General features: G+C 50.3%; 1 protein-coding gene across 1 annotated transcript in view; it reads left to right on the top strand.

Moving 5' to 3' along the window:
- The first annotated feature begins 595 nt into the window (after positions 1–595).
- Positions 596–12,689, top strand: part of cd79a (CD79a molecule, immunoglobulin-associated alpha) — a 225,988-nt gene continuing 213,894 nt past the window's right edge. Inside the window, exon 1 of the mRNA XM_072553745.1 lies at positions 596–705. Coding sequence (XP_072409846.1) covers positions 648–705 — 58 coding nt within the window. The 5' untranslated portion in view covers positions 596–647. The remainder of the gene's footprint in view (positions 706–12,689) is intronic.

Consider the following 12,689-nt stretch of genomic DNA (forward strand, 5'->3'; position numbering starts at 1 on the left):
GCTCTCTCTACGCTGACCCCATCAAACACTCCCAGGGACAGAGACAGTACGGGGTGAGATACAGAGTAAAGCTCCCTCTACTCTGTCCCCATCAAACACTCCCAGGGACAGGGACAGCTCGGGGTTAGATACAGAGTAAAGCTCCCTGTACACTGTCCCCCCATCAAACACTCCCAGGACAGGGACAGCACGGGGTGAGATACAGAGTAAAGCTCCCTGTACACTGTCCCCCCATCAAACACTCCCAGGACAGGAACAGCACGGGGTTAGATACAGAGTAAAGCTTCCTCTACACTGACCCCCATTAAACACCCCCAGGACAGGGACATCACGGGGTTAGGTACAGGGTAGATGCGAACAGTGCCGGCTGGTTGCTTTGTGAGTCAGTGGGAGCTCTCTGAGGGATTTGGTTGGCGTGTACTCTCTCCCAGTGGAGGTTCTGTCAGCTTTGATCTGCTTCACCGACAGGGGGAAAGAGGAACCTGTGAAACATCTGCTGTGGCCAGCAGGCCGTGAGAGATAAACATCCGGTCCTGTGGGCTCACTCCCCTCCCTCCCGCGGGGCGGACCGCTCTCGCTCTCTCGTACGTTCGGCACTGACCTCCCTCCCAGCCGGTCAGACCGTCGTCGTCCGGGACAGACCAGCGATGGCAAGCCCTGCCGTCTGCGCCTTGGCACTGTTGGTGATCGCGAGGGTCGGGCCCGGTGAGTGTGAGAGGGGGGTGGGGTCGCCGGGTGGGGTGGGGTATCTCCGCTGTCGTTCCCGGGCTCTCCATCTGCCTCCCAGAGAGAACGGCCATCGTGTGTGTCTGTGCCATGCCCTCACCCTGCTCCTGACTCGACCTCATGTGCTGAGGAGGCAACTCGGAGATTCAAGGTCAGAAATCCTCAATCTGAACCACTCTTGCACAGACAGTCACCTTTAACTTGGACTAATGATTTCATACATCAAATTCAGAGCACTGTCTCCTGATCTGGTCTCGATATATCTCGTTTAGAACACACTCGGAGCACTGTGGATTGGTCTGGTCTCTATATACCTCAGTTAGAGCTCACTTGGAGCACAGTGTATTGGTCTGGTCTTTATATACCTCAGTTAGAGCTCTCCTGGAGCACTGTGTATTGGTCTGGTCTCTATATACCTCAGTTAGAGCTCTCTTGGAGCACTGTGTATTGGTCTGGTCTCTATATACCTCAGTTAGAGCTCCCTTGGAGCACTGTGTATTGGTCTGGTCTCTATATACCTCAGTTAGAGCTCTCTTGGAGCACTGTGGTTTGGTCTGGTCTCGGTATACCTCAGTTAGAGCTCCCTTGGAGCACTGTATATTGGTCTGGTCTCTATATACCTCAGTTAGAGCTCTCTTGGAGCACTGTGTATTGGTCTGGTCTCTATATACCTCAGTTAGAGCTCCCTTGGAGCACTGTGTATTGGTCTGGTCTCTATATACCTCAGTTAGAGCTCTCTTGGAGCACTGTGGTTTGGTCTGGTCTCGGTATACCTCAGTTAGAGCTCCCTTGGAGCACTGTGTATTGGTCTGGTCTCTATATACCTCAGTTAGAGCTCTCTTGGAGCACTGTGTATTGGTCTGGTCTCTATATACCTCAGTTAGAGCTCCCTTGGAGCACTGTGTATTGGTCTGGTCTCTATATACCTCAGTTAGAGCTCTCTTGGAGCACTGTGGTTTGGTCTGGTCTCTGTATACCTCAGTTAGAGCTCCCTTGGAGCACTGTATATTGGTCTGGTCTCTATATACCTCAGTTAGAGCTCTCTTGGAGCACTGTGTATTGGTCTGGTCTCTATATACCTCAGTTAGAGCTCCCTTGGAGCACTGTGGATTGGTCTGGTCTCTATATACCTCAGTTAGAGCTCTCTTGGAGCACTGTGGTTTGGTCTGGTCTCTGTATACCTCAGTTAGAGCTCCCTTGGAGCACTGTGTATTGGTCTGGTCTCTATATACCTCAGTTAGAGCTCTCTTGGAGCACTGTGTATTGGTCTGGTCTCTGTATACCTCAGTTAGAGCTCCCTTGGAGCACTGTGTATTGGTCTGGTCTCTATATACCTCAGTTAGAGCTCTCTTGGAGCACTGTGTATTGGTCTGGTCTCGACATACCTCAGTTAGAGCTCCCTTGGAGCACTGTGTATTGGTCTGGTCTCTATATACCTCAGTTAGAGCTCTCTTGGAGCACTGTGTATTGGTCTGGTCTCTATATACCTCAGTTCGAGCTCCCTTGGAGCACTGTGGATTGGTCTGGTCTCTATATACCTCAGTTAGAGCTCTCATGGAGCACTGTGTATTAGTCTGGTCTCTATATACCTCAGTTGTAGCTCCCTTGGAGCACTGTGTATTGGTCTGGTCTCTATATACTTCAGTTGGAGCTCCATTGGAGCACTGTGTATTGGTCTGGTCTCTATATACCTCAGTTAGAGCTCCCGTGGAGCACTGTGTATTGGTCTGGTCTCTATATACCTCAGTTAGAGCTCCCTTGGAGCACTGTGTATTGGACTGGTCTCTATATACCTCAGTTAGAGCTCACTTGGAGCACTGTGTATTGGACTGGTCTCTATATACCTCAGTTAGAGCTCTCATGGAGCACTGTGTATTGGTCTGGTCTCTATATACTTCAGTTAGAGCTCTCTTGGAGCACTGTGTATTGGTCTGGTCTCTATATACTTCAGTTAGAGCTCTCTTGGAGCACTGTGTATTGGTCTGGTCTCGAGATACTTCTGTTAGAGCTCTCTTGGAGCACTGTGCATTGGACTGGTCTCTATATACTTCAGTTAGAGCTCCCTTGGAGCACTGTGTATTGGACTGGTCTCTATATACCTCAGTTAGAGCTTTCTTGGAGCACTGTGTATTGGTCTGGCCTCTATATACCTCAGTTAGAGCTTTCTTGGAGCACTGTGTAGAGGTCTGGTCTCTATATACTTCAGTTAGAGCTCTCTTGGAGCACTGTGTAGAGGTCTGGTCTCTATTTACCTCAGTTAGAGCTTTCTTGGAGCACTGTGTAGAGGTCTGGTCTCTATATACCTCAGTTAGAGCTCCCTTGGAGCACTGTGTATTGGTATGGTCTCTATATACTGCAGTTAGAGCTCCCTTGGAGCACTGTGTATTGGACTGGTCACTATATACTTCAGTTAGAGCTCCCTTGGAGCACTGTGTATTGGACTGGTCTCTATATACCTCAGTTAGAGCTCCCTTGGAGCACTGTGGATTGGACTGGTCTCTATATATCTCAGTTAGAGCTCCCTTGGAGCACTGTGTATTGGACTGGTCTCTATATACCTCAGTTAGAGCTCCCTTGGAGCACTGTGTATTGGACTGGTCTCTATATACCTCAGTTAGAGCTCCCTTGGAGCACTGTGTATTGGACTGGTCACTATATACTTCAGTTAGAGCTCCCTTGGAGCACTGTGTATTGGACTGGTCTCTATATACCTCAGTTAGAGCTCCCTTGGAGCACTGTGGATTGGACTGGTCTCTATATATCTCAGTTAGAGCTCCCTTGGAGCACTGTGTATTGGACTGGTCTCTATATACCTCAGTTAGAGCTCCCTTGGAGCATTGTGTATTGGACTGGTCTCTATATACCTCAGTTAGAGCTCCCTTGGAGCACTGTGTATTGGACTGGTCTCTATATACCTCAGTTAGAGCTCTCTTGGAGCACTGTGTATTGGACTTGTCTCTATATACCTCAGTTAGAGCTCTCTTGGAGCACTGTGGATTGGTCTGGTCTCTATATACCTCAGCTAGAGCTCTCTTGGAGCACTGTGTATTGGTCTGGTCTCTATATACCTCAGCTAGAGCTCCCTTGGAGCACTGTGTATTGGACTGGTCTCTATATACCTCAGTTAGAGCTCTCTTGGAGCACTGTGTATTGGACTTGTCTCTATATACCTCAGTTAGAGCTCCCTTGGAGCACTGTGTATTGGACTGGTCTCTATATACCTCAGTTAGAGCTTTCTTGGAGCACTGTGTATTGGTCTGGTCTCTATATACCTCAGTTAGAGCTTTCTTGGAGCACTTTGTAGAGGTCTGGTCTCTATATACTTCAGTTAGAGCTCTCTTGGAGCACTGTGTAGAGGTCTGGTCTCTATTTACCTCAGTTAGAGCTTTCTTGGAGCACTGTGTAGAGGTCTGGTCTCTATATACCTCAGTTAGAGCTCCCTTGGAGCACTGTGTATTGGTATGGTCTCTATATACTGCAGTTAGAGCTCCCTTGGAGCACTGTGTATTGGACTGGTCACTATATACTTCAGTTAGAGCTCCCTTGGAGCACTGTGTATTGGACTGGTCTCTATATACCTCAGTTAGAGCTCCCTTGGAGCACTGTGTATTGGACTGGTCTCTATATACCTCAGTTAGAGCTCTCTTGGAGCACTGTGTATTGGACTTGTCTCTATATACCTCAGTTAGAGCTCTCTTGGAGCACTGTGGATTGGTCTGGTCTCTATATACCTCAGCTAGAGCTCTCTTGGAGCACTGTGTATTGGTCTGGTCTCTATATACCTCAGCTAGAGCTCCCTTGGAGCACTGTGTATTGGACAGGTCTCTATATACCTCAGTTAGAGCTCCCTTGGAGCACTGTGTATTGGACTGGTCTCTATATACCTCAGTTAGAGCTCTCTTGGAGCACTGTGGATTGGTCTGGTCTCTATATACCTCAGCTAGAGCTCTCTTGGAGCACTGTGTATTGGTCTGGTCTCTATATACCTCAGCTAGAGCTCCCTTGGAGCACTGTGTATTGGACTGGTCTCTATATACCTCAGTTAGAGCTCTCTTGGAGCACTGTGGATTGGTCTGGTCTCTATATACCTCAGCTAGAGCTCTCTTGGAGCACTGTGCACTGGTCTGGTCTCTATATACTTCAGTTAGAGCTCTCTTGGAGCACAGTGTATTGGTCTGGTCTCTATATACCTCAGTTAGAGCTCTCTTGGAGCACTGTGTAGAGGTCTGGTCTCTATATACCTCAGTTAGAGTTCCCTTGGAGCTCTGTGTATAGGTCTGGTCTCTATATACTTCAGTTAGAGCTCCCTTGGAGCACTGTATATTGGTATGGTCTCTATATACCTCAGTTAGAGCTCACGTGGAGCACTGTGTATTGGTCTGGTCTCCATATACTTCAGTTAGAGCTCCCTTGGAGCACTGTGTATTGGTCTGGTCTCTATATACCTCAGTTAGAGCTCCCTTGGAGCACTGTATATTGGTCTGGTCTCTATATACCTCAGTTAGAGATCACTTGGAGAACTGTGTAGAGGTCTGGTCTCTATATACTTCAGTTAAGCTCTCTTGGAGCACTGTGCATTTGTCTGGTCTCTATATACCTCAGTTAGAGCTCCCTTGGAGCTCTGTGTATTGGTCTGGTTTCTATATACTTCAGTTAGAGCTCTCTTGGAGCACTGTATATTGGTCTGGTCTTTATATACTTCAGTTAGAGCTCCCTTGGAGCACTGTGTATTGGACTGGTCTCTATATACCTCAGTTAGAGCTCCCTTGGAGCACTGTGTATTGGTCTGGTCTCTATATACCTCAGTTAGAGCTCCCTTGGAGCACTGTGTATTGGTCTGGTCTCCATATACTTCAGTTAGAGCTCCCTTGGAGCACTGTGTATTGGTCTGGTCTCTATATACCTCAGTTAGAGCTCACGAGGAGAACTGTGTTTTGGACTGGTCTCTATATACCTCAGTTAGAGCTCACTTGGAGCACTGTGTATTGGTCTGGTCTCTACATACAACAGTTAGAGCTCACTTGGAGCACTGTGTATTGGACTGGTCTCTATATACCTCAGTTAGAGCTCCCTTGGAGCTCCGTGTATTGGACTGGTCTCTATATACCTCAGTTAGAGCTCTCTTGGAGCACTGTGGATTGGTCCGGTGTCTATATACCTCAGTTAGAGCTCCCTTGGAGCACTGTGTATTGGACTTGTCTCTATATACCTCAGTTAGAGCTCCCTTGGAGCACTGTGGATTGGTCTGGTCTTATATACCTCAGTTAGAGCTCCCTTGGAGCACTGTGTATTGGTCTCGTCTCTATATACATCAGTTAGAGCTCACTTGGAGCACTGTTTATTGGACTGGTCTCTATATACCTCAGTTAGAGCTCCCTTGGAGCACTGTATATTGGTCTGGTCTCTATTTACCTCAGTTAGAGCTCCCTTGGAGCACTGTGTATTGGTCTGGTCTCTATATACTTCAGTTAGAGCTCTCTTGGAGCACTGTGGATTGGTCTGGTCTCTATATACCTCAGGTAGAGCTCACGTGGAGCACTGTGTATTGGTCTGGTCTCTATATACCTCAGTTAGAGCTCCATTGGAGCACTGTGTATTGGTCTGGTCTCTATATACCTCAGTTAGAGCTCCCTTGGTGCACTGTGTATTGGTCTGGTCTCCATATACTTCAGTTAGAGCTCCCTTGGAGCACTGTGTATTGGTCTGGTCTCTATATACTTCAGTTAGAGCTCTCTTGGAGCACAGTGTATTGGTCTGGTCTCTATATACCTCAGTTAGAGCTCTCTTGGAGCACTGTGTATTGGTCTGGTCTCTATATACCTCAGTTAGAGCTCCCTTTGAGCACTGTATATTGGTCTGGTCTCTATATACCTCAGTTAGAGATCACTTGGAGAACTGTGTAGAGGTCTGGTCTCTATATACTTCAGTTAAGCTCTCTTGGAGCACTGTGCATTTGTCTGGTCTCTATATACCTCAGTTAGAGCTCCCTTGGAGCTCTGTGTATTGGTCTGGTCTCTATATACCTCAGTTAGAGCTCTCTTGGAGCACTGTATATTAGTCTGGTCTTTATATACTTCAGTTAGAGCTCTCTTGGAGCACTGTGTATTGGACTGGTCTCTATATACCTCAGTTAGAGCTCTCATGGAGCACTGTGTATTGGTCTGGTCTCTATATACTTCAGTTAGAGCTCTCTTGGAGCACTGTGGATTGGTCTGGTCTCTATATACCTCAGTTAGAGCTCCCTAAGAGCACTGTGTATTGGTCTGGTCTCTATATACCTCAGTTAGATCTCTCTTGGAGCACTGTGTATTGGTCTGGTCTCTATATACTTCAGTTAGAGCTCCCTTGGAGCACTGTGTATTGGTCTGGTCTCTATATACCTCAGTTAGAGCTCCCTTAGAGCACTGTGTATTGGTCTGGTCTCTATATACATCAGTTAGAGCTCACTTGGAGCACTGTGGATTGGTCTGGTCTCTATATACCTCAGTTAGAGCTCCCTTGGAGCACTGTGTATTGGTCTGGTCTCTATATACCACCGTTAGAGCTCTCATGGAGCACTGTGTATTGGTCTGGTCTCTATATACTTCAGTTAGAGCTCTCATGGAGCACTGTGTATTGGTCTGGTGTCTATATACTTCAGTTAGAGCTCTCTTGGAGCACTGTGTATTGGTCTGGTCTCTATATACCTCAGTTAGAGCTCCCTTGGAGCACTGTGTATTGGTCTGGTCTCTATATACTTCAGTTAGAGCTCTCATGGAGCACTGTGTATTGGTCTGGTCTCTGTATACCTCAGTTAGAGCTCCCGTGGAGCACTGTGTATTGGTCTGGTCTCTATATACCTCAGTTAGAGCTCCCTTGGAGCACTGTGGATTGGTCTGGTCTCTATATACGTCAGTTAGAGCTCCCTTGGAGCACTGTGTATTGGTCTGGTCTCTATATACCTCAGTTAGAGCTCACATGGAGCAGTGTGTATTGGACTGGTGTCTATATACCTCAGTTAGAGCTCCCTTGGAGCCCTGTGTATTGGACTGGTCTCTATATACCTCAGTTAGAGCTCTCTTGGAGCACTGTGGATTGGTCTGGTCTCTATATACCTCAGTTAGAGCTCTCATGGAGCACTGTGGATTGGTCTGGTCTCTATATACATCAGTTAGAGCTCCCTTGGAGCACTGTGTATTGGTCTGGTCTCTATATACCTCAGTTAGATCTCCCTTGGAGCACTGTGTATTGATCTGGTCTGTGTATACCTGGGTTAGAGCTCCCTTGGAGCACTGTGTACTGAACCAGTCACCGTATATCTTGGTGAGAGGTCACTGACAGCACTGTGTACTGATCTGGTCTCGACATACCTTGGTTTGACCACACTCCGAGCAGTTTGTACCGTTCTGGTATCTGTTTCCCTCAACTAGACCACATCTGGAGCACCATCCTGAAATCTACGATTAAAACTGAAGAGCTCGTGGCAGTGCAGAAGGAGAGATTGAAAGATAGACGAGCAGAACTGTGCAGCTCTGTCCATCAGTTATGGTGAACAAACTGCCACTGCTTTTCTCTGAGAAAGAGAAAGGAATGCAGTGACCAGGAGAGGCTGTGGGCTTCGAACTGTGACCTCCAACAGTGCGGTGCTCCCTCAGCACTGACCCTCCGACAGTGCGGTGATCCCTCAGCACTGACCCTCCAACAGTGCGGTGCTCCCTCAGCACTGACCCTCCTACAGTGCGGTGCTCCCTCAGCACTGACCCTCCGACAGTGCGGTGCTCCCTCAGCACTGACCCTCCGACAGTGCGGTGCTCCCTCAGCACTGACCCTCCGACAGTGCGGTGCTCCCTCAGCACTGACCCTCCGACAGTGCGGTGCTCCCTCAGCACTGACCCTCCGACAGTGCGGTGCTCCCTCAGCACTGACCCTCCGACAGTGCGGTGCTCCCTCAGCACTGACCCTCCGACAGTGCGGTGCTCCCTCAGCACTGACCCTCCGACAGTGCGGTGCTCCCTCAGCACTGACCCTCCGACAGTGCGGTGCTCCCTCAGCACTGACCCTCCGACAGTGCGGTGATCCCTCAGCACTGACCCTCCGACAGTGCGGTGCTCCCTCAGCACTGACCCTCCTACAGTGCGGTGCTCCCTCAGCACTGACCCTCCGACAGTGCGGTGCTCCCTCAGCACTGACCCTCCGACAGTGCGGTGCTCCCTCAGCACTGACCCTCCGACAGTGCGGTGCTCCCTCAGCACTGACCCTCCGACAGTGCGGTGCTCCCTCAGCACTGACCCTCCGACAGTGCGGTGCTCCCTCAGCACTGACCCTCCGACAGTGCGGTGCTCCCTCAGCACTGACCCTCCGACAGTGCGGTGCTCCCTCAGCACTGACCCTCTGACAGTGCGGTGCTCCCTCAGCACTGACCCTCCGACAGTGCGGTGCTCCCTCAGCACTGACCCTCCGACAGTGCGGTGCTCCCTCAGCACTGACCCTCCGACAGTGCGGTGCTCCCTCAGCACTGACCCTCCGACAGTGCGGTGCTCCCTCAGCACTGACCCTCCGACAGTGCGGTGCTCCCTCAGCACTGACCCTCCGACAGTGCGGTGCTCCCTCAGCACTGACCCTCCGACAGTGCGGTGCTCCCTCAGCACTGACCCTCCGACAGTGTGGCGCTCCCTCAGCACTGACCCTCCGACAGTGCCCACTCCCTCAGCACTGACCCTCCGACAGTGCGGCACTCCCTCAGCACTGACCCTCCGACAGTGCGGCACTCCCTCAGCACTGACCCTCCGACAGTGCGGCACTCCCTCAGCACTGACCCTCCGACAGTGCCCACTCCCTCAGCACTGACCCTCCGACAGTGCGGCACTCCCTCAGCACTGACCCTCTGACAGTGCGGCACTCCCTCAACACTGACCCTCCGACAGTGCGGTACTCCCTCAGCACTGACCCTCCGACAGTGCGGGGCTCCCTCAGCACTGACCCACCGACAGTGCGGCACTCCCTCAGCACTGACCCTCCGACAGTGCGGCACTCCCTCAGCACTGACCCTCCGACAGTGCGGCACTCCCTCAGTACTGACCCTCCGACAGTGCCCACGCCCTCAGCACTGACCCTCCGACAGTGCCCACTCCCTCAGCACTGACCCTCCGACAGTGCGTCACTCCCTCAGCACTGACCCTCCGACAGTGCGGCACTCCCTCAGCACTGACCCTCCGACAGTGCGGCACTCCCTCAGCACTGACCCTCCGACAGTGCGGCACTCCCTCAGTACTGACCCTCCGACAGTGCCCACGCCCTCAGCACTGACCCTCCGACAGTGCGGCGCTCCCTCAGCACTGACCCTCCGACAGTGCGTCACTCCCTCAGCACCGACCCTCCGACAGTGCGTCACTCCCTCAGCACTGACCCTCCAACAGTGCCCACTCCCTCAGCACTGACCCTCCCACAGTGCCACTCCCTCAGCACTGACCCTCCGACAGTGCGGCACTCCCTCAGCACTGACCCTCCGACAGTGCGGCACTCCCTCAGCACTGACCCTCCGACAGTGCGGCACTCCCTCAGCACTGACCCTCCGACAGTGCGGCACTCCCTCAGCACTGACCCTCCCACAGTGCCACTCCCTCAGCACTGACCCTCCGACAGTGCGGCACTCCCTCAGCACTGACCCTCCGACAGTGCGGCACTCCCTCAGCACTGACCCTCCGACAGTGCGGCACTCCCTCAGCACTGACCCTCCGACAGTGTGACACTCCCTCAGTACCCAGATACATTAAGAAAGACACCTCCACTTTCTCATTGATAACTATGGACAGAGGCTTACATGTAGATGTAAGTACATAAACTGCCAGGTTAATACATGGGAATGCACCCACATAAACACACAGACACAATCCCACAGAATTGTACATCTGCTGACAAAGAAATATGTGCATATATATAGAAAGGCAGATGTATACGCATTCATTCACAGTTGGATGCACAATAAGACAAATCGGCCTGATTCCCATGTACTGATTCACAACTACAGTAAACACACACATACATAAATTCACACCTGCATATCGACTGGTGCAGAGTAACGCCAGCATGTGCACAGACACACACACACTCACACTCACACACACACACACTCTCACACACATGCACACACACACATAGACTCACACACACATGCACACACACACATAGACTCACACACACACACACGCACACACAGACTCTCACACACATGCACACACACACACATAGACTCACACACACACAGACTCTCACACACACATAGACAGACACACACGCACACACACACAGATGCAAAGTCACAAACAGATGGACAGACAGACAGACACACACACAGAGACACACAGACTGACAGACACACACACACACACACACACAGATACAAAGTCACAAACAGATGGACAGACACATACACACACAGACACACACACACACGGATGCAAAGTCACACACAGATGGACAGACACTCACACACACACACACACACACAGAGGCAAAGTCACAAACAGATGGACAGACACTCACACACACACACACACACAGACACACACAAACACGCACAGGCAGACAGGCACACACACAGACAGACACACAGACACACATACACAGACATACACACACACTCAGACAGACACACAGACAGATGCACACACATACAGACACACACAGACATACAGACAAACACACAGACACACACTCACACACAGTCACACACACAGACACACACAGACACGCACACACACTCACACACACACAGATACACACAGACACATACAGACACACACAAACACAGACACACACACTCACACACACACAGACACATACAGACACACACACAGACACACACACTCACATACATGGACACACACACACTCACACACACACACAGACACACACAGGGACACACACACAGACACAGACACACACACACACACTCACAGACACACACACACACACACACAGACACACACAGACACACACACACACACACACACACACACACACACACAGACACACATAGACACACACACACACACACACACACACACACAGACACAGATGGACAGACGTGAAAAGAAGCAAGAGGGTAAACGTGTTTGGATAGAACGCTCTAGACAAAGACATCAGCTTATTTCAAAAGCGTTCTGACTGTTCCCCAGGCTCCTGTTTAAAACCCAAGGGACTGAAAGACCTTTACACCTCCTACATGTGCACATCCTGTCTCCAAATAGGCACCTGCTCAAGAGATTTCCGCTCTGTGCACACACTGTATCACACAGAGACACTTACAGACCGTAAAACACACACACTTGCACTTACCATAATGCACATAGACACAAATGTGCACAGTCATACATGCAAACACACATATCATAATGTACATACAATAAGACACACACAGACACATAGACTGTTAAGCACACAGGCACACACATACGGTGAGACATACAGACACACCATATCATCATGCACATAGCCACAAATGTACAGCAGCACACACACAGATATACACACACTCACACACACAGACACACACTCACACACAGATATACACACACTCGCACAGACACACACACTCGCACAGACACACACACACAGACACACAGATATACACACACTCGCACAGACACACACACACAGACACACAGATATACACACACTCACACAGACACACACACTCGCACAGACACACTCATACACAGACACACAGATAAACACACACTCGCACAGACACACACACACAGACACACAGATATACACACACTCACACACACAGACACACACTCACACACAGATATACACACACTCACACACACAGACACACACTCACACACAGATATACACACACTCGCACAGACACACACACTAGCACAGACACACACACACAGACACACAGATATACACACACTCGCACAGACACACACACACAGACACACAGATATACACACACTCACACAGACACACAC

This window comes from Chiloscyllium punctatum, chromosome 34, assembly GCF_047496795.1.
Source record: "Chiloscyllium punctatum isolate Juve2018m chromosome 34, sChiPun1.3, whole genome shotgun sequence".
NCBI lineage: Eukaryota > Metazoa > Chordata > Chondrichthyes > Orectolobiformes > Hemiscylliidae > Chiloscyllium > Chiloscyllium punctatum.